This window comes from Macaca thibetana, chromosome 7, assembly GCF_024542745.1.
Source record: "Macaca thibetana thibetana isolate TM-01 chromosome 7, ASM2454274v1, whole genome shotgun sequence".
Classification (NCBI taxonomy): Eukaryota; Metazoa; Chordata; class Mammalia; order Primates; family Cercopithecidae; genus Macaca; species Macaca thibetana.
The window spans coordinates 159028240-159052809 of NC_065584.1; the positions used below are offsets into that span (position 1 = coordinate 159028240).

The 24570-nt window shown below is 47.5% G+C and overlaps 1 protein-coding gene across 1 annotated transcript in view; it reads right to left on the minus strand.

The window, feature by feature from the left end:
• LOC126959982 (cholesterol side-chain cleavage enzyme, mitochondrial) overlaps positions 1-4609 on the minus strand; it is a 30938-nt gene extending 26329 nt beyond the window's left edge. Inside the window, exon 1 of the mRNA XM_050799820.1 lies at positions 4271-4609. Coding sequence (XP_050655777.1) covers positions 4271-4539 — 269 coding nt within the window. The 5' untranslated portion in view covers positions 4540-4609. The remainder of the gene's footprint in view (positions 1-4270) is intronic.
• Between the last annotated feature and the right edge of the window lie 19961 nt (positions 4610-24570).

Sequence of the window (24570 nt, forward strand, 5' to 3'; positions counted from 1 at the left end):
TTCATTCCATTGTTATTTTCCATGCATGTTTTCTGGTTGTAGAAAAGCTTTCCCATGCAAGAGGGCTGATGTTATAACAGTAGATTATTATGCTACAGTGTATTTTCACCAGATTAAAAAAAGCTTCTTATGGTTTGAATCTTCTGGAAACATCAGAGAAAGACTGTCCTTGCCATCTATACTATAGCAAAACTTCAGGACCTTGAACTTTCGGTTCATAACCTCACAACTGAGAAGGGTTCCTCCATGCTCTTGGAGTTGTGCACCCATTGGGACTCTTAAGGTTAAACTAACCAGGGAAATTTCTCCCAAGAAGAAGATGGCATCATTGATGTGAACAGCTTTTCCCAAATTCACAGATTAAGACTTCTACTGTCATGAAACTCTTATCTTTGAGTATTTTTTCTTGCTTATGCCTTCTACAAACAATAGAAGTGGAAAAGGGGTCTGTTATGTGCACTTATGGGGTACACTTTTATTTGTGAAGGAGTTTGCAGCCAGCCTTATACATGGATAAAGGATAAAGGCCCAATGTGGGTAAGAAACTTTAATGGTACATGCATTAGCTCATAATCAGTCAAAAACAAAAAATTGATTCACTCCACATAACCCACATCGTGGGTTAAAGAGCACATCGCCAGAAGTCCTTCACTCTTCCAAAAGGGCATCATTTGTTAGGTCCTTTTTCCACGGTTTAAAGTAAAAGAAGCAATGATTAGAAATGCATCCTTCATGATAGGTTCTATAGCAAATTCTACTCTAAAGGCTACAGACCCTAAATTCTCTTGTGAAAGTTATAATAGAACTGGCTAAACAGAGAAGTATCTGTGCAGCTGCTGGCACTTGTGGTCTATAGAGAAATACATCAAATGAAGATTATAGAAATTCAGTGGTAGGAGATTTACCGTGATCCCCAATAGGTAGGGACTATGCCCCAAGCCGGCATGAAGCAGTTACAGAAAAAAGACCATCGGTCCCTCTGCCTCCCATAAAGATTTATGGGGATCACATCTCTTGAAGGGGCAGATGAGGCAGGAAAATAGGGTCGGGAGACAGGGAACCTAAGATCGATTCACACTTCAGCTATAACAGGAAATATCCTCTCCATAGGGTGTGTGACCATGTAACTTGAATACTTCATCCTCTCCATTTACATAAGGTGTATCTGAAGTAGCCAATGGAATCCTCTAGGGGGTAAACACCCCACAATTCTGTAACAGGGCCTTTGAGCCCCTACGCTCCGCCTGCTCCCACACTGTGGCATATAAGTTCATTTTCAGTAAATCCCTTCCTTCCTTCCTTACGTTGTGCATTTTGTCAAGACACCAAGAACCTGCACGCCCTCCACCGGTAACAAAAGAGTTTAATAAAATAAGGAGTTGCTACTGAGGGTCTAGGAAGTGGTGAAAAGGGAAGAGAGGAGGAAGCAAGGATAACTAGAGATCTATGTGACCTGAGCACGGGACAGAAGCACCAATAGGCCTAGGAGAGATGGGGAGGAAGGTGGTTGGGGAGCAACCTCCCAAGCCCAGCACTCAACCTTGAATAGGGTGGGGTGCGGGGTAGAAGGAGCTCCCCGCCACCAACCAGCTATCAAAAGGGGCAGTCTGGACTTTAAAGGAGTTGTGAGAGAGGGAGGGAGGGAGCAGCTGAAGCCCCAACACAAACTAGCCTGCCCTCCCACCCACCCCCAGCCCAGTCATCAAGCCAGCCAACACATTATACGCTTCCCCTTCGTGACTGACCCATTAGAATGCTCTGAGTTGTAAAGGCCTTCCACTTAGAGGAAAACGTACTGTCCCTCCAGTCTCCCCTCCCAGCCCCCAACCACCCCTACGCCACCTCCCTTCCCTCTCAACGGGACTCTTAGCAAAGAACCCAGGTGTGGCTGAAAGGCTGCCCACGGTGGAAACAGCTGTAGCAGTTTTCCCAGGAAAAAGTCACAAGCCTTGGGGGCTCAGAGGCCCATGGACAAAAAAAGGCCTTTCCTCCTAGCAGGAAGCCCGCCGATTCTTGGGAAAGGGAAGGAACAAACTCAGAGCCTCAGGGCCCAGGGTGAGATCAGCACTCCAGCAGGACAGGAATCTAGCTGGGTGACCTCTCTGAGCCTCAGTCTCCTCCTCTGACCATGGGGACAACAAACTTCGCTTGCAAGGTGTGCGGAAGGTAAGGATGTAGGAAGGCATTTAGTAGGGCTTGTTCTCTAACCACCTCTCTCCGAAAGTTTCAAAGGGAGTGGGATCTGGGGAAGCTTGAGGCCTCAGGCCTGGGAAGTAGGAGCACTTTCCCTTATACCCACCACCATCCCAGGCCTGGAAGAAGTAAGATCAGAAGTTGGACGAGAGGTCCGGCCGCGCGGACGTCACCGTAGCTCGCCACTGTCGGCTCGGGTGGGCTCGGGTGGGCTCGCGTGAACGCAGCCAGCGAGGGCAGAGGCCAGCAGAGGCGGGGAGCAGGCCGAGCGGAGAAACGGAGAAACGTATCCCGGGTCGCTCCCTGCTTCGCCGCCGCCTCCTGGCAGGGCCAGCGGAGCCAGTGTTCCAGCGCCCCCGTAACACCTCAAAGCGCGCGGAGTCCGTTTTGGGGACCTTGGCGGCAGGGTGAGGGGGACCTAGGAACCTGCGGTGGGGCCGCCGCGGGGCCGAGCGCCTAGACCTCGCCCTTAGGTAAACGGGGGCGGACCCGGGGGGTGGATGAGCTCGGGCTGCGTCGGGCTGAGGCGGAGGTGAGCGGCCAGCGAAGAGCGCAGGAGCGGGCCCGGGAGGACGCGAGGGCGGACCCAGTTTCGGAATAGCGCGGCCCGGGCGGCGTCGTGCGCTGGGAGGAATGCTGGGGCTGTCGCTAGCGCCAAACTTGACCACGCTGAGACCTTTTCATTCTGCTCTGAACTTCAAATTTCCCTCCCCCTTATTTATTTTTATTTATTTATTTATTTATTTATTTATTTTGAGACGGAGTTTCGCTTTTGTTGCCCAGGGCTGGAGTACAGTGACATGATCTCGGCTCACTGCAACCTCCACCTCCTGGGTTCGAGCAATTGTCCTGCCTCAGCCTCCCCAGTAGCTGGGATTACAGACCCCCGCCACCATGCCCAGCTAAATTTTTTTATTTTTATTATTTATTTATTTATTTTTGTAGTAGAGACAGGGTTTCACCATGTTGGCCAGGCTGCTCTCGAACTCCTGTCCTCAAGTGATCCGCCTGCCTCAGCCTCCCAAAGTGCTGGGATTACAAGCGTGAGCCACCGCACCCGGCTCTCCCCCAATTTTTTTTTTTTTTTTTTTGAGACGGAGTCTCGCTCTGCCGCCCAGGCTGGAGTGCAGTGGCCGGATCTCAGCTCACTGCAAGCTCCGCCTCCCGGGTTCACGCCATTCTCCTGCCTCAGCCTCCCGAGTAGCTGGGACTACAGGCGCCGCCACCTCGCCCGGCTAGTTTTTTGTATTTTTTAAAGTAGAGACGGGGTTTCACCGTGTCAGCCAGGATGGTCTCGATCTCCTGACCTCGTGATCCGCCCGTCTCGGCCTCCCAAAGTGCTGGGATTATAGGCTTGAGCCACCGCGCCCGGCCTCTCCCCCAATTTTTAAAACTCGCTGGCTGGGCTGACAGCTAGGGCCAGGAGTTCAAAACTCAGCCTCACCAGTCGCCCCTCCTCAGACGGAGGAGGTTGTTTTGTTTTGTTTGAGAAAGAATCTCACTCTGTCGCCCAGGCTGGATTGCAATGGCGGGATCTGGGCTCACTGCAACCTCTGCCTCCTGGGTTCAAGCCATTCTCCTGCTTCAGCCTCCCGAGTAGCTGGGATTACAGGCACCTGCCACACACCCAGCTAATTTTTGTATTTTTAGTAGAGACAGGGTTTCACTATGTTGGCCAGGATGGTCTCAAACTCTTGATCTCAAGTGATCCGCCCACCTTGGCCTCCCAAAGTGCTGGGATTATGGGTGTGAGCCACCATGCCCGGCCAGACCTGGGGTTTAGACCCATTAAAGAGCTTCCTTACAGATGGCTGACAGTCTTGCCACCAATTATTTCAAAAATAGATGCCTGTTTTAGAGTACTTAAGACATTCGCAGATTCAAATGTTGAATTTTCAAATATCGCCGATATATTTCTGTATTGTATTACCAAAAAAAAAAAAAAAGAAAGAAAGAAAAAGTCCCACAGGAGTTTGGAACCAGAGAACAGCCTGTTTGGGGAGTAGGGAGCACAGCAGGGCTGCCCGGGCCCCTCCTCCTCCCTGTTCCTTCAGCTCCCACCCTCTGCCAGACTTACCTGTAAATCGGGCCATACTTCTGGAAATTCTGGACATGGTGAAGGTGGACTTTGTGTGTGCCTGTCTCCCTCCAGAAATGGTACAGGTTTAGCCAGCCATTGTCACCAGGAGAGGGGATCTCATTGAAGGGGCGAGGACTGCGAGTGGAGATGCCAGCTCCCTCACTGGTGGGCACCCTGAGATGCCCCAGCCTCTCCTTGGGGGCACTCAGAAAAGTCTGGCAGCCTTTGACCAAGACTGAGCGTGGGGGAAGACCCTTGGCCAGCATGCTGTCCCCACAGCTGTGACTGTACCTGCTCCACTCCAGTGGGGACTGCCAGGATGACTGTAGCTCTGGGCCACCAGGGCCAAGATTATAACTACCATCTCAAGGCCATGCCAGAAGCTGATAAAACGTTCACGTCCTTCCTCCTCCTGCAGGCTCTAACCCACAGACAGCTCCTCCCCTACTCGATATGAAGGTTCAGTCTGGAATTTCTGCAGCGTGAGATTCTCCAAATGACAGTGTCAGGCCTCTGAGCCCAAGCCAAGCCATCGCATCCCCTGTGACTTGCACGTATACACCCAGATGGCCTGAAGTAACTGAAGAATCACAAAAGAAGTGCAAATGCCCTGCCTTGCCTTAACTGATGTTATTCCACCACAAAAGAAGTGAAAATGGCCGGTCCTCGCCTTAAGCAATGATATTATCTTGTGAAATTCCTTTTCCTGGCTCATCCTGGCTCAAAAATTTCCCCCACTGAGCACCTTGTGACCCCCACTCCTGCCCGCCAGAGAACAACCCCCCTTTGACTGTAATTTTCCTTTACCTACCCAAATCTTATAAAATGGCCCCACCCTTATCTCCCTTCGCTGACTCTTTTCGGACTCAGCCTGCCTGCACCCAGGTGAAATAAACAGCCATGTTGCTCACACAAAGCCTGTTTGGTGGTCTCTTCACATGGACGCACATGACATTTTAGTGCCATGACTCGGATCAGGGGACCTCCCTTGGGAGATCAATGCCCTGTCCTCCTGCTCTTTGCTCTGTGAGAAAGATCCACCTCAGACCAGCCAGCCCAAGGAACATCTCATCAATTTTAAATCGGGTAAGCGGCCTCTTTTTACTCTCTTCTCCAACCTCTCTCACTATCCCTCGGCCTCTTTCTCCTTTCAATCTTGGCGCCACCTTTCAATCTCTCCCTTCTCTTAATTTCAATTCCTTTCATTTTCTGGTAGAGACAAAGGAGACACATTTTATCCGTGGACCCAGAACGCTGGCGCCGGTCACGGACTGGGGAAGGCAGCCTTCCCTTGGTGTTTAATCATTGCAGGGACGCCTCTCTGATTACTCACCCACGTTTCAGTGGTGTCTGACCACGCTGCAGGGTCGCCTGCCTTGGTCCTTCACCCTAGGCGGCAAGTCCTGCTTTTCTGGGGGAGGGGCAAGCACCCCAACCCCTACCCTCCTTGTCTCTATCCCTTCTCTGCTTTTCTGAGGGAGGGGCAAGCACCCCAACCCCTTCTCTGTTTCTACCCCTTCTCTGCTTTTCTGGGGGAGGGGCAACTACCCCGACCTCTTATTTTTGCACCCCCTCTTATTTTTGTGCCCTGACCTCTTATTTTTGCACCCCAATCCCTTAGTTCCACACCCCGACCCCTTTCCCACTTTTCTGGAGGGCAAGAACCCCCGAACTCCTTCTCTCCGTATCTCTACTCTCTCTTTTCTCTGGGCTTGCCTCCCTCACTGTGGGCAACATGCCACCCTCCATTCCTCCTTCTTCTCCCTTAACCTGTGTTCTCAAGAACTTAACACCTCTTCAACTCACACCTGACCTAAAACCTAAATGCCTTATCTTCTGCAACACCGCTTGACCCCAATACAAACTTGACAATGGCTCTAAATAGCCAGAAAACGGCACTTTAGATTTTTCCATCCTACAAAACCTAAATAATTGTCATAAAATGGGCAAATGGTCTGAGGTGCCTGACATCCAGGCATTCTTTTACACATCGGTCCCTCCCTAGTCTCTGTTCCCAATGCAATTCGTCCCAAATCTTCCTTCTTTCCCTCCCGCCTGTCCCCTCAGTCCCAACCCCAAGCATCTTTGAGTCTTTCTAAAAATCATCCTTTTCTACAGACCCATCTGACCTCTCTTCCTTCCTCACCAGGCCAAGCTAGGTCCCAGTTTTCCTCAGCCTCCGCTCCCCTACCCTATAATCCTTTTATCACCTCCCCTCCTCACACCCAGTCTGGCTTACAGTTTGGTTCTGTGAGTAGCCCTCCCCCACCTGTCCAGAAATTTCCCTTAAAAAAGTGGCTAGAGCTAAAGGCATAGTCAAGGTTAATGTTCCTTTTTCTTTATCCGACCTCTCCCAAATCAGTTAGCGTTTAGGCTCTTTTTCACCAAATACGAAAAACTTAGCCCAGTTCATGGCCTGTTTAGCAGCAACCCTGAGACGCTTTTCAGCCCTAGACCCTGAAAGGTCAGAAGACCATCTTATTCTTAATATGCATTTTATTTTATTACCCATTCTGCTCCTGACATTAAATAAAACTCCAAAAATTAAATTCCGGCCCTCAAACCCCACAACAGGACTTAATGAACCTCGCCTTCAAGGTGTACAATAATAGAGTAGAGGCAGCCAAGTAGCAACTTATTTCTGAGTTGCAATTCCTTGCCTCCACTGTGAGACAAAACCCAGCCACATTTCCAGCACGCAACTCCAAACGCCTGAACTGCAGCTGCCAGAGGTTCCCCCAGAACCTCCTCCCCCAGGAGCTTGCTACAAGTGCTGGAAATCTGGCCACTGGGCCAAGGAATGCCCGAAGCCCGGGATTCCTCCTAAGCCGTGTCCCATCTGTGCGGGACCCCACTGGAAATTGGACTGTCCAACTCGCCTGGCAGCCACTCCCAGAGCCCCTGGACCTCTGGCCCAAGGCTCTCTGACTGACTCGTTTCCAATCCTTCTTGGATTAGCAGCTGAAGATCAACGCTGCCCCATCGCCTCGGAAGCCTCCTGGACCATTACAGATGCTTTGGGTAACTCTTACAGTGGAGGGTAAGTCTGTCCTCTTCTTAATCAATACGGAGCCTACTCGCTCCACATTACCTTCTTTTCAAGAGCCTGTTTCCTTTGCCTCCATAACTGTTGTGGGTATTGATGGCCAGGCTTCCAAACCTCTTAAAACTCCCCAATTCTGGTGCCAATTTGGACAACATTCTTTTATGCATTCGTTTTTAGTTATCCTCACCTGCCCAGTTCCCTTATTAGGCCAAGACTTTTTTTTTTTTTTTTTTTTTTTTGAGATGGAGTCTCGCTCTGTCACCCAGGCTGGAGTGCAGTGACCAGATCTCAGCTCACCGCAAGCTCCACCTCCCTGTTTTATGCCATTCTCCTGCCTCAGCCTCCCAAGTAGCTGGGACTACAGGTGCCCGCCACCACGCCCGGCTAATTTTTTGTATTTTTTAGTAGAGACGGGGTTTCACCAAGTTAGCCAGGATGGTCTCGATCTCCTGACCTTGTGATCCGCCCGTCTTGGCCTCCCAAAGTGCTGAGATTACAGGCTTGAGCCACCACGCCCGGCCCTTAGGGCAAGACATTTTAACTAAATTATCTGCTTCCCTGACTATTCCTAGGCTACAGCCACACCTCATTGCTGCCTTTTCCCCCAGTTCAAAGCCTCCTTTGTGTCTTCCCCTCATGTCCCCCCACCTTAACCCACAAGTATAGGATACCTCTCCTTGGCGACTGATCAGTCACCCCTTACCATCTCATTAAACCCAATAACCCTTACCCCACTCAACGCCAATATCCCATCCCGCAACATGCTTTAAAAGGATTAAAGCCTGTTATCACTCACCTGCTACATCACCTTTTAAAGCCTGTAAACTCCCCTTACAATTCCCCCATTTTACTGTCCTAAAACCAGACAAGGCTTACAGGTTAGTTCAAGATCTGTACCTTATCAACCAAATTGTCTTGCCTATCCACCCCGTAGCACCAAACCCATATACTCTCCTATCCTCAATACCTCCCTCCACAACCCAGTATTCTGTTCTGGATCTCAGACATACTTTCGTTACTATTCCTTTACTCCCTTCATCCCAGCCTCTCTTCGCTTTCACTTAGACTGACCCTGACACCCATCAGGCTCAGCAAATTACCTAGGCTGTACTGCTGCAAGGCCTCACGGACAGCCCCCATTACTTCAGTCAAGCCCAAATTTCTTCCTCATCTGTTACCTATCCCAGCATAATTCTCATAAATACACACTTACTCTCCCTGCTGATGGTGTCTGGCTAATCTCCCAAACCCCAATCCCTTCTACAAAACAACAACTCCTTTCCTTCCTAGGCATGGTTAGTACAGACAGAATTCTTACACAAGAGCCAGGACCGCATCCTGTAGCCTTTCTGTCCAAACAACTTGACCTTACTGTTTTATCCTAACCCTCATGTCTGCGCACAGCGGCTGCCACTGCTTTAATACTGTTAGAGGCCCTAAAAATCACAAACTATGCTCAACTCTCTACAGTTCTCATAACTTCCAGAATCTATTTTCTTCCCCCAACCATCACTCAGGACAATGCTTATGCTGATAAGTTAGCTAAAAAAGCAGCTAGCATTCCAACTTCTATCCCTCACGGCAGTTTTCTTCCTTCACATAGGCCACTCCCACCTACTCCCCCACTGAAACTTCCACCTATCAGTCTCTTCCCACACAAGGCCAATGGTTCTTACACCAAGGAAAATATCTCCTTCCAGCCTCACAAGCCCATTCTATTCTGGCGTCATTTCATAACCTCTTCCATGTAGGTTACAAGCTGCTAATCCACCTCTTAGAACCTCTCATTTCCTTTCCATCATGGAAATCTATCCTCAAGGAGATCACTTCTCAGTGTTCCATCTGCTATTCTACTACCCCTCAGGGATTGTGCAGGCCCCCTCCCTTTCCTACACATCAAGCTCGAGGATTTGCCCCGCCCAGGACTGGCAAATGACTTTACTCACATGCCCCGAGTCAGAAAACTAAAATATCTCTTAGTCTGGGTAGACACTTTCACTGGATGGGTAGAGGCCTTTCCCATAGGGTCTGAGAAGGCCATCGCGGTCATTTTAGACATAATTCCTCGGTTTGGCCTTCCTAACTCTATACAGTCTGATAACGGACCAGCCTTTACTAGTCAAATCACCCAAGCAGTTTCTCAGGCTCTTGGTATTCAGTGAAACTTTTATATCCTTTACCATCCTCAATCTTCAGGAAAGGTAGAACGGACTAATGGTCTTTTAAAAACACACCAAGCTCAGTCACCAGCTTAAAAAGGACTAGACAATACTTTTAGCACTTTCCCTTCTCAGAATTCAGGCCTGTCCTCGGAATGCTACAGGTTCCAGGCCATTTGAGCTTCTGTGTGGACACTCCTTTTTATTAGGTCCCAGTCTCATTCCAGACACCAGACCAACTTGGACTGCACCCCAAAAAACTTTCATCCCTACGGTCTTCTGTCTAGTCATACTCCTATTCACCATTCTCAACTACCCATAAATGCCCTGCTCGTGTTTACACTGCCGGTTTACACTGTTTCTCCAAGCCATCACAGCTGATATCTCCTAGTGCTATCCCAAACCGCCACTCTAAATTCCCTCTTAAAGTAAGTAAATAATCTTTGCTGGCAAGGCTATGCTGAGCCTCCTTAAGCACTCTCTAATTAGATGTCCTAGGTCTTCCCAATTCTTAGTCCTTCAGTGCCTGTTTTTCCTCCTTCTCTTACCTTGTGTCTTCCATTTAGTTTTTCAATTCATACAAAACCGCATCCAGGCCATCACCAATCATTCAATACTACAAATGTTTCTTCTAACGACCCCACAGTATCACCCCTTACCACAAAATCTTCCTTCAGCTTAATCTCTCCCACTCTAGGTTCCCACGCTGCCCCTAATCCCACTTGAAGCAGCTCTGAGAAACATCGCCCATTCTCTCTCCATATCACCCCCCAAAAAATTTTCACCACCCCAACACTTCACACTATTTTGTTTTATTTTTCTTATTAACATAAGAAGGCAGAATGTCAGGCCTCTGAGCCCAAGCCAAGCCATCGCATCCCCTGTGACTTGCACGTATACACCCAGATGGCCTGAAGTAACTGAAGAATCACAAAAGAAGTGCAAATGCCCTGCCTCACCTTAACTGATGTCATTCCACCACAAAAGAAGTGAAAATGGCCGGTCCTCGCCTTAAGCAATGATATTATCTTGTGAAATTCCTTTTCCTGGCTCATCCTGGCTCAAAAATTTCCCCCACTGAGCACCTTGTGACCCCCACTCCTGCCCGTCAGAGAACAACCCCACTTTAACTGTAATTTTCCTTTACCTACCCAAATCCTATAAAATGGCCCCACCCTTATCTCCCTTCGCTGACTCTCTTTTCGGACTCAGCCCGCCTGCACCCAGGTGAAATAAACAGCCACGTTGCTCACACAAAGCCTGTTTGGTGGTCTCTTCACACAGACGTGCATGACAGACAGGGAGACCCCTCTGTCTCTGCCCTCAGTGCCAGTCCTAGCAGACTCCTGAAATATCTGCCTGTGCCTTTGCCTGAGCTGGGCCTCCTGCTGGCCCCTGCAGCGGAGTCCATGCCCTGGCAGCCATTGGTCAAGAATGCAGACAACCTATGTTTGGGGGAAATGAGGGGCCTCAGAGCCATCTTGCCAGCTTGGGGTAACATATGTCTTAGTTATGGCCCCACTGTATAGACACACATCAATGAACAACAGGGATATGTTCTGAGAAATGCAACCTTAGGCTCTTTTATTATTGTTATTATTTTGTTTTTTGAGAGAGAGAGAGTTTCACTCTTGTTGCCCAGGCTGGAGTGCAGTGGCGTGATCTCAGCTCACTGCAACCTCTGCCTCCTGGGTTCAAGTGATTTTCCTGTCTCAGCTTCCCGAGTGGCTAGGATTACAGGCACACACCACTGTAAGGGTAAACTGAGGCTGGAGCCAAACCGGGAATGAAGACACAAGGCAAATGGCAGTGAGAATACCCTTTATTAGGACTCGCGGGCGAGGTTCCTCAGTCCAAAGGTGCGGGCTGAGGAAGTCACGCTGAGGGAGGAGGGTAGGGGTTTTTTATTTTTTTTTTTTTATTTTATTTTTTTTTTTTTTTGAGACGGAGTCTCGCTCTGTCACCCAGGGTGGAGTGCAGTGGCCGGATCTCAGCTCACTGCAAGCTCCTCCTCCCGGGTTCATGCCATTCTCCTGCCTCAGCCTCCCAAGTAGCTGGGACTACAGGCGCCCGCCACCTCGCCGGGCTAGTTTTTTTTTGTATTTTTTTAGGAGAGATGGGGTTTCACCGTGGTAGCCAGGATGGTCTGGATCTCCTGACCTCGTGATCCGCCCGTCTCGGCCTCCCAAAGTGCTGGGATTACAGGCTTGAGCCACTGTGCCCGGCCGAAGGTAGGGGTTTTTTAATAGCCCAAGAGGTAGGGAAGCTGGTTGTGCAAACAGGGCCTGGGGGGTCTTGAAACTACTAAGGCAGGAGTTGAGTAAGGGTCATGAGGAAGGGGTCTTTGGAAACTGTCAACCAAAACTGCTGTTTACGAACTTGTGGAATGCAGGTGAGCTGCAGGTCATGGGGGAGGGTGGTTGCCCAGCCAGAACTCTGACGCATGTAAGTCTGCGGGTGTGTACAAGGGTGAAGGGAGTCTTTAACAAAAGGCCTGCTACACCGGGTAACACCGCCATGTTGGGTCTAGATTCCTGCCTAACAGCCACCATGCCCAGCTAATTTTTGTATTTTTCATAGAGATGGGGTTTCATCATATTGGTCAGGCTGGTCTCGAACTCCTGACCTAGGTGATCCACCCACCTCGGCCTCCCAAAATGCTGGGATTACAGGTGTAAGCCACCACGTCTGGCCTCCTTAGGCTATTTCACTGAGGTGTGAACAACCCAGAGTTCACTGACACAAACCTGGATGGTATAGCTTACTACACACCTGGGCTACATGGCATAGTACAAACCTGTACAGCATGTACTGTACTGAATACTGTGGGCAATTGTAACACAAACACAAGTATTTGTTTAAATATAGCTAAACACAGAAATGGTACAGTAAAAATAAAGTAGTATAATCTATGGGACCACATGACCAAAATGTCATTATGCAGCATGTGATTGTATATATATATGTGATTATAAACTGTTTTGTATAGTTTCCTGATTTTAAAATACTGTATATTTTCTGAAAATATTATGTAAATGGAAAGTGTTGCATTATTATTTTTTAAATTACAGTTGTATTTGTTCATTATAGAATGCTGAGGAAAAAGACAAACCAGAAAATTAAAATCCTGTGAGTTATTAATGTTAGAATGAAAGAAACCAGACACAAAAGAGTACACACTGTTGGATTCCATTTTGATGAAGTTCAAGAATTGACAAAATTAATTTATGGTGTTAGAAGTGTTTCTCTTGTCAGGTAATGCCTGGAAGGGGGTACAACAGAACTTTCTGGAGTGCTGGAGATGTTCTTTCTTAAGCTGAGTGTTTGTATATGTAAAAATTCACTGAACTATACATTTGTGATTTGTTTCATTTTATTAAATATGTTACCTCAATAAAAGTGTAAACAAAAGCTCTGCATCTTTGCCTAGGTAATCCTTTCTCCAGTATTAAAAACAATGACCCTTAGAGAAAGGACACAGACTCATTGAGTAGGAAAAAGCCCCAAATAAGCTTTGGTGCAGATTTCCTCCTCCTCAGATTCTGTGGGAAGAAGGAGGTCCCTGACTCCCGAGAGATCAAATTGTCACTGCAGGCAGAGCATGGGCCACCCTGACACAGTGAAGAGAACAAGGAGATGGGTACTAGAAGCCAGCTGCCCTGAGAAGCTCTGCACTTACTGACATCTGGCAAGGAAGGGGCAGCAGTTGATTCAGTGGATCCCAGTAAGGGTGGCAGCATCACCACACCTAACAGTCGTCCTGGTGACCCAGATGATGGCCATTGGACTCTCTTTGTTTATGAGGCCTATGAATGTGGTCCTGGCTTTTATCAAAACAGCTGGGCATCCGGGGGTAGGTTGTCCAGGCACAAATTTCCAGAGTTTTTGGAAATTCTCCGGCTAATGACTCTATGCCTCAACTCAAGGCAAAAAGCCAGAAACTCTCTTTCCCAGCATACCTTGCAACTGGGATGCAGGCAGATGACTTGAGCTCTACCAATCAGATGCACCCTCATGAAATCTTTGTTGAGAAGGTAGCAACATGATGAAACAGGCACCATGTGAAACCCAGTCTGACATATGGGGTGGAAGGGACCTCCACCCTGGGACAGCTGCAGTGCCTGAGCCCTGTGGGGTTCAGTGGGTGGCCTCCAGGGCAGCTCTGAGATGTGAGTTCAGTGATATTCCTGAAACCTTGGCATCCAAGCCTGATTATTGACCCTCCTAGAGATTTAGTGAGGCACATGGTCCCCTTAATACATTTTTTTTTGTACTACATGTTAGCTAGAGTGAATTCTGCTGTTAACAACTAAGAACTGTGAGTGATACCCTGGTAAACAGCTAACTATATTGCTAAAAGTTTGTCATACTCTTTTCTTCCTTTTTTTTTTTTTTTTTTTTTTTTTTGTGTGTGTGTGTGTGTGTGTGTGTGTGTGTGTGTGTGTGTGTGTGATGGAGTTTCACTCTTGTTGCCCAGGCTGGAGTGCAATAGTGCAATCTCGGCTCACCGCAATCTTTGCCTCCTGGGTTCAAGTGATTCTCCTGCCTCAGCCTCCCAAGTAACTGGGATCACAGGTTTATGCCACTACGCCTGGCTAATTTTTTCTATTTTTAGTAGAGACAAGGTTTTTCCATGTTGGTTAGGCTGGTCTTGAGCTCCTGACCTCAGGTGATCTACCCACCTCGACCTCCCAAAGTTCTGGGATTACAGGCATGAGCCACTGCACCCGGCCTGTCATACTCATATTTCAAACTTACTCCAAACATTTTGTTCCAGCTCAGATAATCCTACTTTTAATTTATTTACACGCTTTAACTCCTTAAGGGGACAGTCTGGGAACCAAAGTGAGAAAGTCTCATGGCAAACTGTGACTTGATGGAAAGGAGGGCAAAAGATTTGTTATGGGGACTGTCAGGCCTCTGAGCTCAAGCTAAGCCATCATATCCCCGGTGACCTGCACATATACACATCCAGATGGCCCGAAGCAAGTGAAGAATCACAAAAGAAGTGAATATGGTCAGTTCCTGCCTTAACTGATGACCTTCCACCACAAAAGAAGTAAAAATGGGCAATCCCTGCCTTAACTGATGACATTATCTTATGAAATTCCTTCTCCTGGCTCATCCTAGCTCAAAAGCTTCCCCACTGAGCACCTTGTGACCCCCACCCCTGCCCGCCAGAGAACAACCCCCTTTGACTGTAATTTTCCGTTACCTACCCAAATCCTATAAAACAGCCCCATCCCTATATCCCTTCACTGACTCTCTATTTGGACTCACCCTGCCTGCACCCAGGTGATTAAAAAGCTTTATTGTTCACACAAAACCTGTTTGGTGGTCTCTTCACATGGACGCACGTGAAATTTGTTGTCATGACTCGGATCAGGGGACCTCCCTTAGGAGACCAATCCCCTGTCCTGCTGCTCTTTGCTCCATGAGAAAGATCCACCTAAGACCTCAGGTCCTCAGACCAACCAGCCCAAGGAACATCTCACCAATTTTAAATCTGGTAAGCGGCCTCTTTTTACTCTCTTCTCCAACCTCTCTCACTATCCCTCAACCTCTTTCTCCTTTCAATCTTGGCTCCATCTTTCAATCTCTCCCTTCTCTTAATTTCAGTTCCTTTCCTTTTCTGGTAGATACAGAGGAGACGCGTTTTATTCATGAACCCAAAACTCCAGCACCAGTCATGGACTCGGGAAGACAGTCTTACCTTGGTGTTTAATCACTGCGGGGACGCCTGCCTGATTATTCACCCACGTTTCAGAGGTGTCTGATCACCAGGGGGATGCCTGCCTTGATCCTTCACCCTCAGTGGCCAGTGTCATTATTTTGGGGGGCAAGCACCTCCCACCCCTTCTCTCCATGTCTCTACCCTCTCTTTTCTCTCCATTTTCCTGGGGGGCAAGCACTGCCCATCCATTCTATACTTTCCCGGGGGACAAGCACCCCCCAACCCCTTCTCTCCGTGTCTCTACCCTCTCTTTTCGCTCCACTTTCCAGGAGGGCAAGGACCCCCCACACCTTCTCTCCATGTCTCTACCCTCTCTTTTATCTGGACTTGCCTCCTTCACTATGGGCAACCTTCCACCTTCCATTCCTCCCTCTTCTCCCTTAGCCTGTGTTCTCAAAAACTTAAAACCTCTTCAACTCACACCTGACCTAAAACCTAAATGCCTGATTTTCTTCTGCAATGCCGCTTAACCCCAATACAAACACAACAATGGTTCCAAATAGTGGCACTTTCGATTTCTCCATCCTACAAGATCTAGATAATTCTTGTTATAAAATGGGCAAATGGTCTGAGGTGACTGATGTCCAGGCATTCTTTTACGCATCGGTCCCTCCCTAGTCTCTGTTCCCAATGCAACTCCTCCCAAATCTTCCTTCTTTCCCTCCCGCCTGTCCCCTCAGTCCCAACCCCAAGTGTTACTGAGTCTTTCCAATCTTCCTTTTTTATGAACCTATTTGACCTATCCTCCTCCCCAGGCTGCTCCTCTCCAGGCTGAGCCAGGTCCCAATTCTTCCTCAGGTTCTGCTCCCCCAGCCTATAATCCCTTTATCACCTCCCCTCCTCACACCTGGTACGGCTTACAGTTTCATTCCGAGACTAGCCCTCCCCCACCTGCCCAACAGTTTCCTCTTAAAGGGGTGGCTAGAGCTAAAGGCACACTCAAGATTAATGCTCCTTTTTCTTTATCCGACCTCTCCCAAATCAGTTAGCATTTAGGCTCTTTTTCATCAAATATGAAAAACCCAGCCCAGTTCGTAGCCCGTTTGGCCACAACCCTGAGACACTTTACAGCCCTAGACCCAGAAAGACCAGAAGGCTGTCTTATTCTCAATATGCATTTTATCACCCAGTCAGCTCCTGACATAAAAAAAGAAAAGAAAAACTCCAAAAATTAGATTCTGGCCCTCAAACCCCACAACAGGACTTAATTAACCTCACCTTTAAGGTGTACAATAATAGAGAAAAGTTACAATTACTTGCCTCCACTGTGAGACAAAACCCCAGCCGCACCTCCAGCACACAAGAACTTTAAAATGCCTAAGCCGCACATGCCTAAGCTTCAGTGGTCAAACATTCCTACAGGAACTTCTCCATCAGGAACTTGCTTCAAGTGTCGGAAATCTGGTCACTGGGCCAAGGAATGCCCCGCAGCCTGGGATTCCTCCTAAGCCGTGTCCCATCTGTGCAGGACCCCACTGGAAATCAGAATGTCCAACTCGCCCAGCAGCCACTCCCAGAGCCCCTGGAACTCTGGCCCAAGGCTCTCTGACTGACTTCTTCCCAGATCTTCTCAGCTTAGTGGCTGAAGACTGATGCTGCCCCATCGCCTCAGAAGTCTCCTGGACAATCACAGAAACTTTAGGTAACTTACAGTGGAGGGTAAGTCTGTCCCCTTCTTAATTAATATGGAGGCCACCAACTCCACATTGCCATCTTTTCAAACGCCTGTTTTCTTTGCCTGCATAACTGTTGAGGGTATTGACAGCCAGGCTTCTAAACCTCTTAAAACTCCCCAACTCTGGGTGCCAACTTGGACAATATTCTTTTATACACTCCTTTTAAGTTATCCCCACTTGCCCAGTTCCCTTTTTAGGTCGAGATATTTTAATTAACTTATCTGCTTCCCTGACTATTCCTGGGCTACAGTCACACCTCATTGCCACTCTTTTCCCCAATTCAAAGCTTCCTTCACATCCTTTCCTTGCATCTCCCCACCTTAATCCACAGGTATGGAACACCTCTACTTCCCCTTTGGCGACTGATCATGCACCCCTTACCATCCCATTAAAACCTAATTACCCTTACCCGGCTCAATATCCCATCCCACAGCACACTTTAAAAGGATTAAAGCCTGTTATCACTTGCCTGTTACAGCATGGCCTTTTAAAGTCTATAATCTCTCCTTACAAAGCCCCGATTTTACCTGTCCAAAAACCGGACAAGCCTTACAGGTTAGTTCAGGATCTGCGCCTTATCAACCAAATTGTTTTGCCTATCCACCTCATGGTGCCAAACCCATATACTCTCCTGTCCTCAATACCTCCCTCCACAACCCACTATTCTGTTCTAAATAAACCTAGCTGACCCCACAGATCCTAAATCCTTTCCCCACTCCCCTTTCCATTCCTTAAAAAAGAGCTCCCACACTAGTTCTCCCTAACTCATCACTCCCTTTTCATTACATACAGCCAAAGTGCAGGGCTGTGTGGTTGGAGTTCCTACACAAGAGGCAGGACCGCACCCTATAGCCTTTCTGTCTAAACAACTTGACCTTACTGTTTTAGCCTAGCCCTCATGTCTGCGTGTGGTGGCTGCCGCTGCTTTAATACTTTTAGAGGCCCTCAAAATCACAAACTGTGCTCAACTCACTCTCTACAGTTCTCATAACTTCCAAAATCTATTTTCTTCCTCACACCTGATGCATATACTTTCTGCCCCCCCCCCCCCCACTACCTCTCAGCAAGCCGAACTCATTGCCTTAACTCGAGCCCTCACTCTTGCAAAAGGACTATGCATCAATATTTATACTGACTCTAAATATGCCTTCCATATCCTGCACCACCATACTGTTATATGGGCTGAAAGAGGTTTCCTCACTATGCAAGGGTCCTCCATCATTAATGCCTTTTTAATAAAAACTCTTCTCAAGGCCACTTTGCTTCCAAAGGAAGCTAGAGTCATTCACTGCAAGGGCCATCAAAAAGCGTCAGATCCCATTGCTCAAGGCAATGCTTATGCTGATAAGGTAGCTAAAGAAGCAGCTAGCTTCCAACTTCTGTCCCTCATGGCCAGTTTTTCTCCTTCTCATCAGTCCCTCCCACCTACTCCCCCACTGAAACTCCCATTTATCAATCTCTTCCCACACAAGGCAAATGGTTTTTACACCAAGGAAAATATCTCCTTCCAACTTCATAGGCCCATCCTATTCTGTTGTCATTTCATAACCTCTTCCATGTAGGTTACAAGCCGCTAGCCTGCCTCTTAGAACCTCTCGTTTTCTTTCCATCATGGAAATCTGTCCTCAAGGAAATCACTTCTCAGTGTTCCATCTGCTATTCTACTACTCCTCAGGGATTGTTCAGGGCCCCTCCCTTCCCTACACAGCAAGCTTGGGGATTTGCCCCTGCCCAGGACTGGCAAATTAATTTTACTCACATGCCCCAAGTCAGGAAACTAAAATCCCTCTTGGTCTGGGTAAACACTTTCACTGGCTGGGTAGAGGCCTTTCCCACAGGGTCTGAGAAGGCCTTCACGGTCATTTCTTCCCTTCTGTCAGACATAATTCCTTGGTTTGGTCTTCCCACCTCTATACAGCCTGATAACAGACCAGCCTTTACTAGTCAAATCACCCAAGCAGTTTCTCAGGCTCTTGGTATTCAGTGAAACCTTCATACCCTTTACCATCCTCAGTCTTCAGAAAAGGTAGAACGGACTAATGGTCTTTTAAAAACACACCTCACCAAGCTCAGCCACCAACTTAAAAAGGACTGGACAATACTTTTACCACTTGCCCTTCTCAGAATTCGAGCCTGTCCTCAGAATGCTACAAGGTACAGCCCATTTGAGCTCCTGTATGGACACTCCTTTTTATGAGGCCCCAGTCTCATTCCAGACACCAGCCCAACTTGGACTGTGCCCCAAAAACTTGTCATCCCTACTATCTTCTGTCTAGTCATACTCCTATTTGCCATTCTCAAGTACTCATAAATGCCCTGCTCTTGTTTACACTGCCAGTTTACATTGTTTCTCCAAGCCACCACAGCTGATGTCTCCCGGTGCTATCCCCAAACCGCCACTCTTAACTCCCTCTTAAAATAAATAAATAATCTTTGCTGGCAGGGCTGTGCTGAACCTCCTTAGGCTCTCTCTAATTGGATGTCCTGGGTCCTCCCAATTCTTGGTCCTTTAATACCTGTTTTTCTCCTTCTTTTATTCGGACCTGTGTCTTCGCTTAGTTTTTCAATTCATACAAAACCACATCCAGGCCATCACTAATCATTCTATACAACAAGTGTTTCTTCTAACAACCCCACAATACTACCCGTTACCACAAAACCTTCCTTCAGCTTAACCTCTCCCACTCTAGGTTCCCACACTGCCCCTAATCCTGCTTGAAGCAGCCCTGAGAAACATTGCCTTTTATCTCTCTATACCACCCCCAAAAAATTTTCACTGTCCCAACACTTCAACACTATTTCATTTTATTTTTCTTATTAATATAAGAAGACAGGAATATCAGGCCTCTGAGCCCAAGCTAAGCCATCTATCCCCTGTGACCTGCACTATATGTCCAGATGGCCCGAAGCAAGTGAAGAATCGCAAAAGAAGTGAAAATGGGCAGTTCCTGCCTTAACTGATGACATTCCACCACAAAAGAAGTGAAAATGGCCAGTCCCTGCCTTAACTGATGACATTACCTTGTGAAATTCCTTCTCCTTGCTCATCCTGGCTCAAAAGCTCCCCCACTGAGCACCTTGTGACCCCCCACCCCGCCAGCCAGAGAACAACCTCCTTTGACTCTAATTTTCCACTACCTACCCAAATCTTATAAAATGGCCCCACCCATATCTCCCTTTGCTGACTCTCTTTTCGGACTCAGCCCGCCTGCACCCAGGTGATCAAAAAGCTTTATTGTTCACACAAAGCCTGTTTGGTGGTCTCTTCACATGGACATGCAGGATGTGCGTGAAAGGGACTGCTACTGTATTCCCTGTAGTTTTACCACCCTTAGGTAAGTGTTAAAAAACATTTTGATGTGGTTTCTTCTAGTCCTTTTTCTAATCCCTTTTCTAATTAATTTTTTTTTTTTTTTTTTTTTTTTTTGAGACGGAGTCTCGCTCTGCCGCCCAGGCTGGAGTGCAGTGGCGAGATCTCAGCTCACTGCAAGCTCCGCCTCCCGGGTTCACGCCATTCTCCTGCCTCAGCCTCCCGAGTAGCTGGGATTACAGGCGCCCGCCACCTCGCCCGGCTAGTTTTTTGTATTTTTTAGTAGAGACGGGGTTTCACCGTGTCAGCCAGGATGGTCTCGATCTCCTGACCTCGTGATCCGCCCGTCTCGGCCTCCCAAAGTGCTGGGATTACAGGCTTGAGCCACCGCGCCCGGCATTAATTCTTATTTATTTATTTTTTTGCTTTGTTTTCTGAGAGGTTAAAATTTTATTTACTCTGGCTGGACACGGAGGCTCATGCCTGTAATCCCAGCACTTTGGAAGGCCTAGGTGGGTGGATCACCTAAGGTCAGGACTTTGAGAACAGCCTGGCCAACATGGTAAAATCCCGTCTCTACTAAAAGTACAAAAAAATTAGCCAGGTGTGGTGGCAGGCCCTTGTAATCCCAGCTACTCAGGAGGCTGAGGCAGGAGGTTCAGCTGAACCCGGGAGGCAGAGGTTGCAGTGAGCCAATATCGCGCCATTGCACTCCAGCCTGGGCAACAAAAATGAAACTCCATCTCAAAAAAATAAAATAAAATATTTATTCATTTTTTACTTCATCGTGTAGTTTTATCAAAATAATCCATGTAGGTGGTTGAAAAATTCAAGTAGTTCTTCTATGAGTCTGGACTCAACCAGAAAAGAAGACAGGTAGGAGATATGTATCAAGACATTGATTGGTTTATAAAATCATGAGACTGGCTAGGCAAGTCCCAAATCTGTAGGGGAGCCCATCAGGAAGAGCAGGCTGGGACTCTCATGGATGGGATGAAGCCACTTTCCTCAGGCAGAATTTCTTCTCCTTCAGGGAAGCTGCAGCCCTGCTCTGAAGGCCTTTCAACTGATTGAACCAGGTCCACCCAGATCATTTAGGATAATCTCCATTTCTTAAAGTTAACTGATTTGTGGTTTTAATTACATCTTTAAAATACCTTCACAGCAACACCTAGATTCGTGTTTGATTGAATAACTGTGTCTAGATGGCACATAAAATTATCAGTCAAGGCTACTACTATATGTAAAACTGTACATAAAACTGACTATCAACAGGATTACTAAACTTGTAAGGAAAGAGGGCAACCCCCTGCTCCAACCCCAGCCCTCCCTACTCCTGACACCATTTCCCAGAGGGGAATGGAAATCTCTTCTCCACAATCAACCAATCAGATTCCCATCCATTTGTTTTTTCTTAGAAGCATCTCCCAGCCATTGCTTTCCCTGATCCACGCTGCTTATCTCTAAGCCTGTGCATAGCTTTTATCCTCCCTTCACCATCATTTTGGAGATTTCCTTTTTCTTGCCTCTCTTCCTACCCCATGTCTCTCCTGTTTAGCTTGAATGTACCTCTCAGTACTTGCTTAGAAAGAGTGCATGAAAGGCTTAGTTTTGAGGCCTTTGCTTGTCTGACAATATCTTTATTCTGCCCTCACACTTGGTCAAGAGTTTAGCTGGATGTAAAATTTTAAGTTGGTAATAATTTTCAATCTTTTAAAGTAATTTTTGAAAGCATAGCTCCTTTGTCTTCCACTTTTTGGAACTGCCATTGGGAAGTCCAAGGCTATTCTGGTTCCTGTATCCTTGCATTTATTCTTTTTATTCCCATCTGGTAGCTCCCAGGACCTTCTGGCTGCCCTGAAATCTCACGATGCACCTTGCCACATCACATCAGTCCTTGGGCAAGAGACTTGGTGAGTCCTTTCAGTCTGGAAATACAAGTTCTCAAATCCCTATAACTGTTCTCATATAATTTATTTCATAATTTCTTCCCTTACTTTCTCTCTTACCTACTTCAGGAATTCCTATGGTTCATATGTGAACCTCTTGATTTTATCTTTGTTGTTTTATTTTCTCTCCCATGTTCCATTTCTTTGTCCCACCAAATAATTCTCAACTTCAGCTTCCAACCTTTTTTTTTTTTTTTTTTTTTTTTTTTGATGGAGTCTCACTCTGTTGCCCAGGCTGGAGTGCACAATCTCAGCTCACTGAAACCTCCGCCTCCTGGGTTCAAGCAGTTCTCTTGTCTCAGCCTCCCAAGTAGCTGGGATTACAGGTGCACACCACCACGCCTGGCTAGTTTTTGTATTTTTAGTAGAGACAGGGTCTCTCTATGTTGGCCACAGTAGCTGGGATTACAGGCACGCACCACCATGCCCGGCTAGTTTTTGTATTTTTAGTAGAGATGGGGTTTCTCTATGTTGGCCAGGATGGTCTCGAACTCCTGACCTCAGGCAATCTGCAGGCCTCGGCCTCCCAAAGTGCTAGGATTACAGGCGTGAGCCACTGCGCCCGGCTGCTTCCAGCCTTTCCACTGCAATTTTTATTTCCACAATCTGTTGTTTAATTTCCTACAGCCCTTTCTTATGTCTGGATGTAGGCACAATATGGATGTAACAGCTTCTCTTAACTCTCTGAAGATATCAAATATCGTTTTTGGTTTGTTCGTTTAGTTTTCTTTCACTTTCTGCATAGTCTTTTTCCTCTGAATTCCTTTTTCTGTTTGTTTTGATCCCTGCCTTTCATATTAGAAGATTCCTGGGCCGGGCTTGGTGGCTCATGCCTGTAATCCCAGCACTTTGGGAGGCCGAGGCAGGCAGATCACCTGAGGGCAGGAGTTCGAGACCAGCCTGACCAAGATAGAGAAACCCCATCTCTACTAAAAATACAAAATTAGCCGGGCATGGTGGCATGCACCTGTGATTCCAGCTACTCGGGAGGCTGAGGCAGGAGAATCACTTGAACCAAGGAGGTGAAGGTTGCGGTGAGCTGAGATCGCACCACTGCACTCCAGCCTGGGCAACAAGAGCGATACTCCATCTCAAAAAAAAAAAAAAAAAAAAGATTCCTTAAATGTCTAATGATTTTTGGCAGTCAACTCAAAGTCCTCCCTGGATTCCAAATTTAAGAGTCAGGACCCAAGTGACTGGCTGGAGTTTGGAACAAGTGGGCAGGGCTCACCTGGCTGTGGCTTCAGAGCAGGGTGATAGGGAGGACTCAGACACCAATCTCAGTGCCTGTACAACTTATCAATTGGGCTGATCATTTCCTCTATGGAAGATTCTTCTAGATCTTCACTTGCCTTACTGTGGCTGGAATTCAAACCTGAGTTGTACCTCGCCCAGGCCTGGGCTCTCAGGCCCTGGCCATGCTTCTGAGAAGCAGACCTGGGTACAGGTGCAGGGCAGTGAGCAATGTGACCCAACACCCTGGGGGATAAAGACCTCATCCCCTCCTCTTTCTCCTCTGGCCTTGCCCTCCACCATCAGCCAGGAACTTCCTCTGTGGAAGTCTGCAGTGATTTTTGGGTTGGCCTCACACAGGGCAGGCTGTGGGGAAGAGCCACTCTAGTTACTAGAGTGAGGCAAGGGCAGAGGCAGGCCTCAGAGGCAGCCCCAAGGGCCCGAGTCAAGAGTGGCTCTTCCCCAGCCTTGGAAAAACATGAAGAAAGGAATTTCACCTTGGAATCCTAATCCTCGTCATCTCTCCCCAGTTGACCCAGATCTGGGGCTATAATTCAGTACAGCTGACTCAGAGGGGCTCTGGATCCCTTGAGCTGAGGTCTGCGGTCAGGCTTCACTCTGGACACACTCTAAGACCTTGGCAAATCTGGTTGCCATGGAACTCAGGATGTCAACTCTTCCCTGTCCACATACTTGATCTGTGTTGCCTTCCCCTCAGAGCTGCTTCCATACCCCCTCCCATTATATCATACCCCCAGACCCATTCTCCCAGCCCAGGTAAATCCCCCACACCCACCCCGCATCACCCTGCACCTACCACTTTCCCAAACAACAAGGGTCAGTCACCTATAGAGTTTTCAAGTCATTTCAACAAAATTACTGCCCACTTGGTAAAAATGTGTAGGTCAGAAAACACACACGTGCCATGTAGAGCATTTCATGACAACAATCTGCACTATACCTTATACTTATCATTGGAGAGTACAGCTTCTCTGTTTTTTCCCCCAAAATCTTATTTTCTGGCAAACAAGGCATTTAAAACACACATCTAAGAGACAGAAAATAGATTGGTGATTGCTTAGAGCTGAAGGGATGGAGGGATTAGAGGATGGGACATAAAGGGTGTAGGGATTCTTAGGATGATGAAAATGAAAATATTCTAAAGTATATTGTGGTCATTATCATACAAC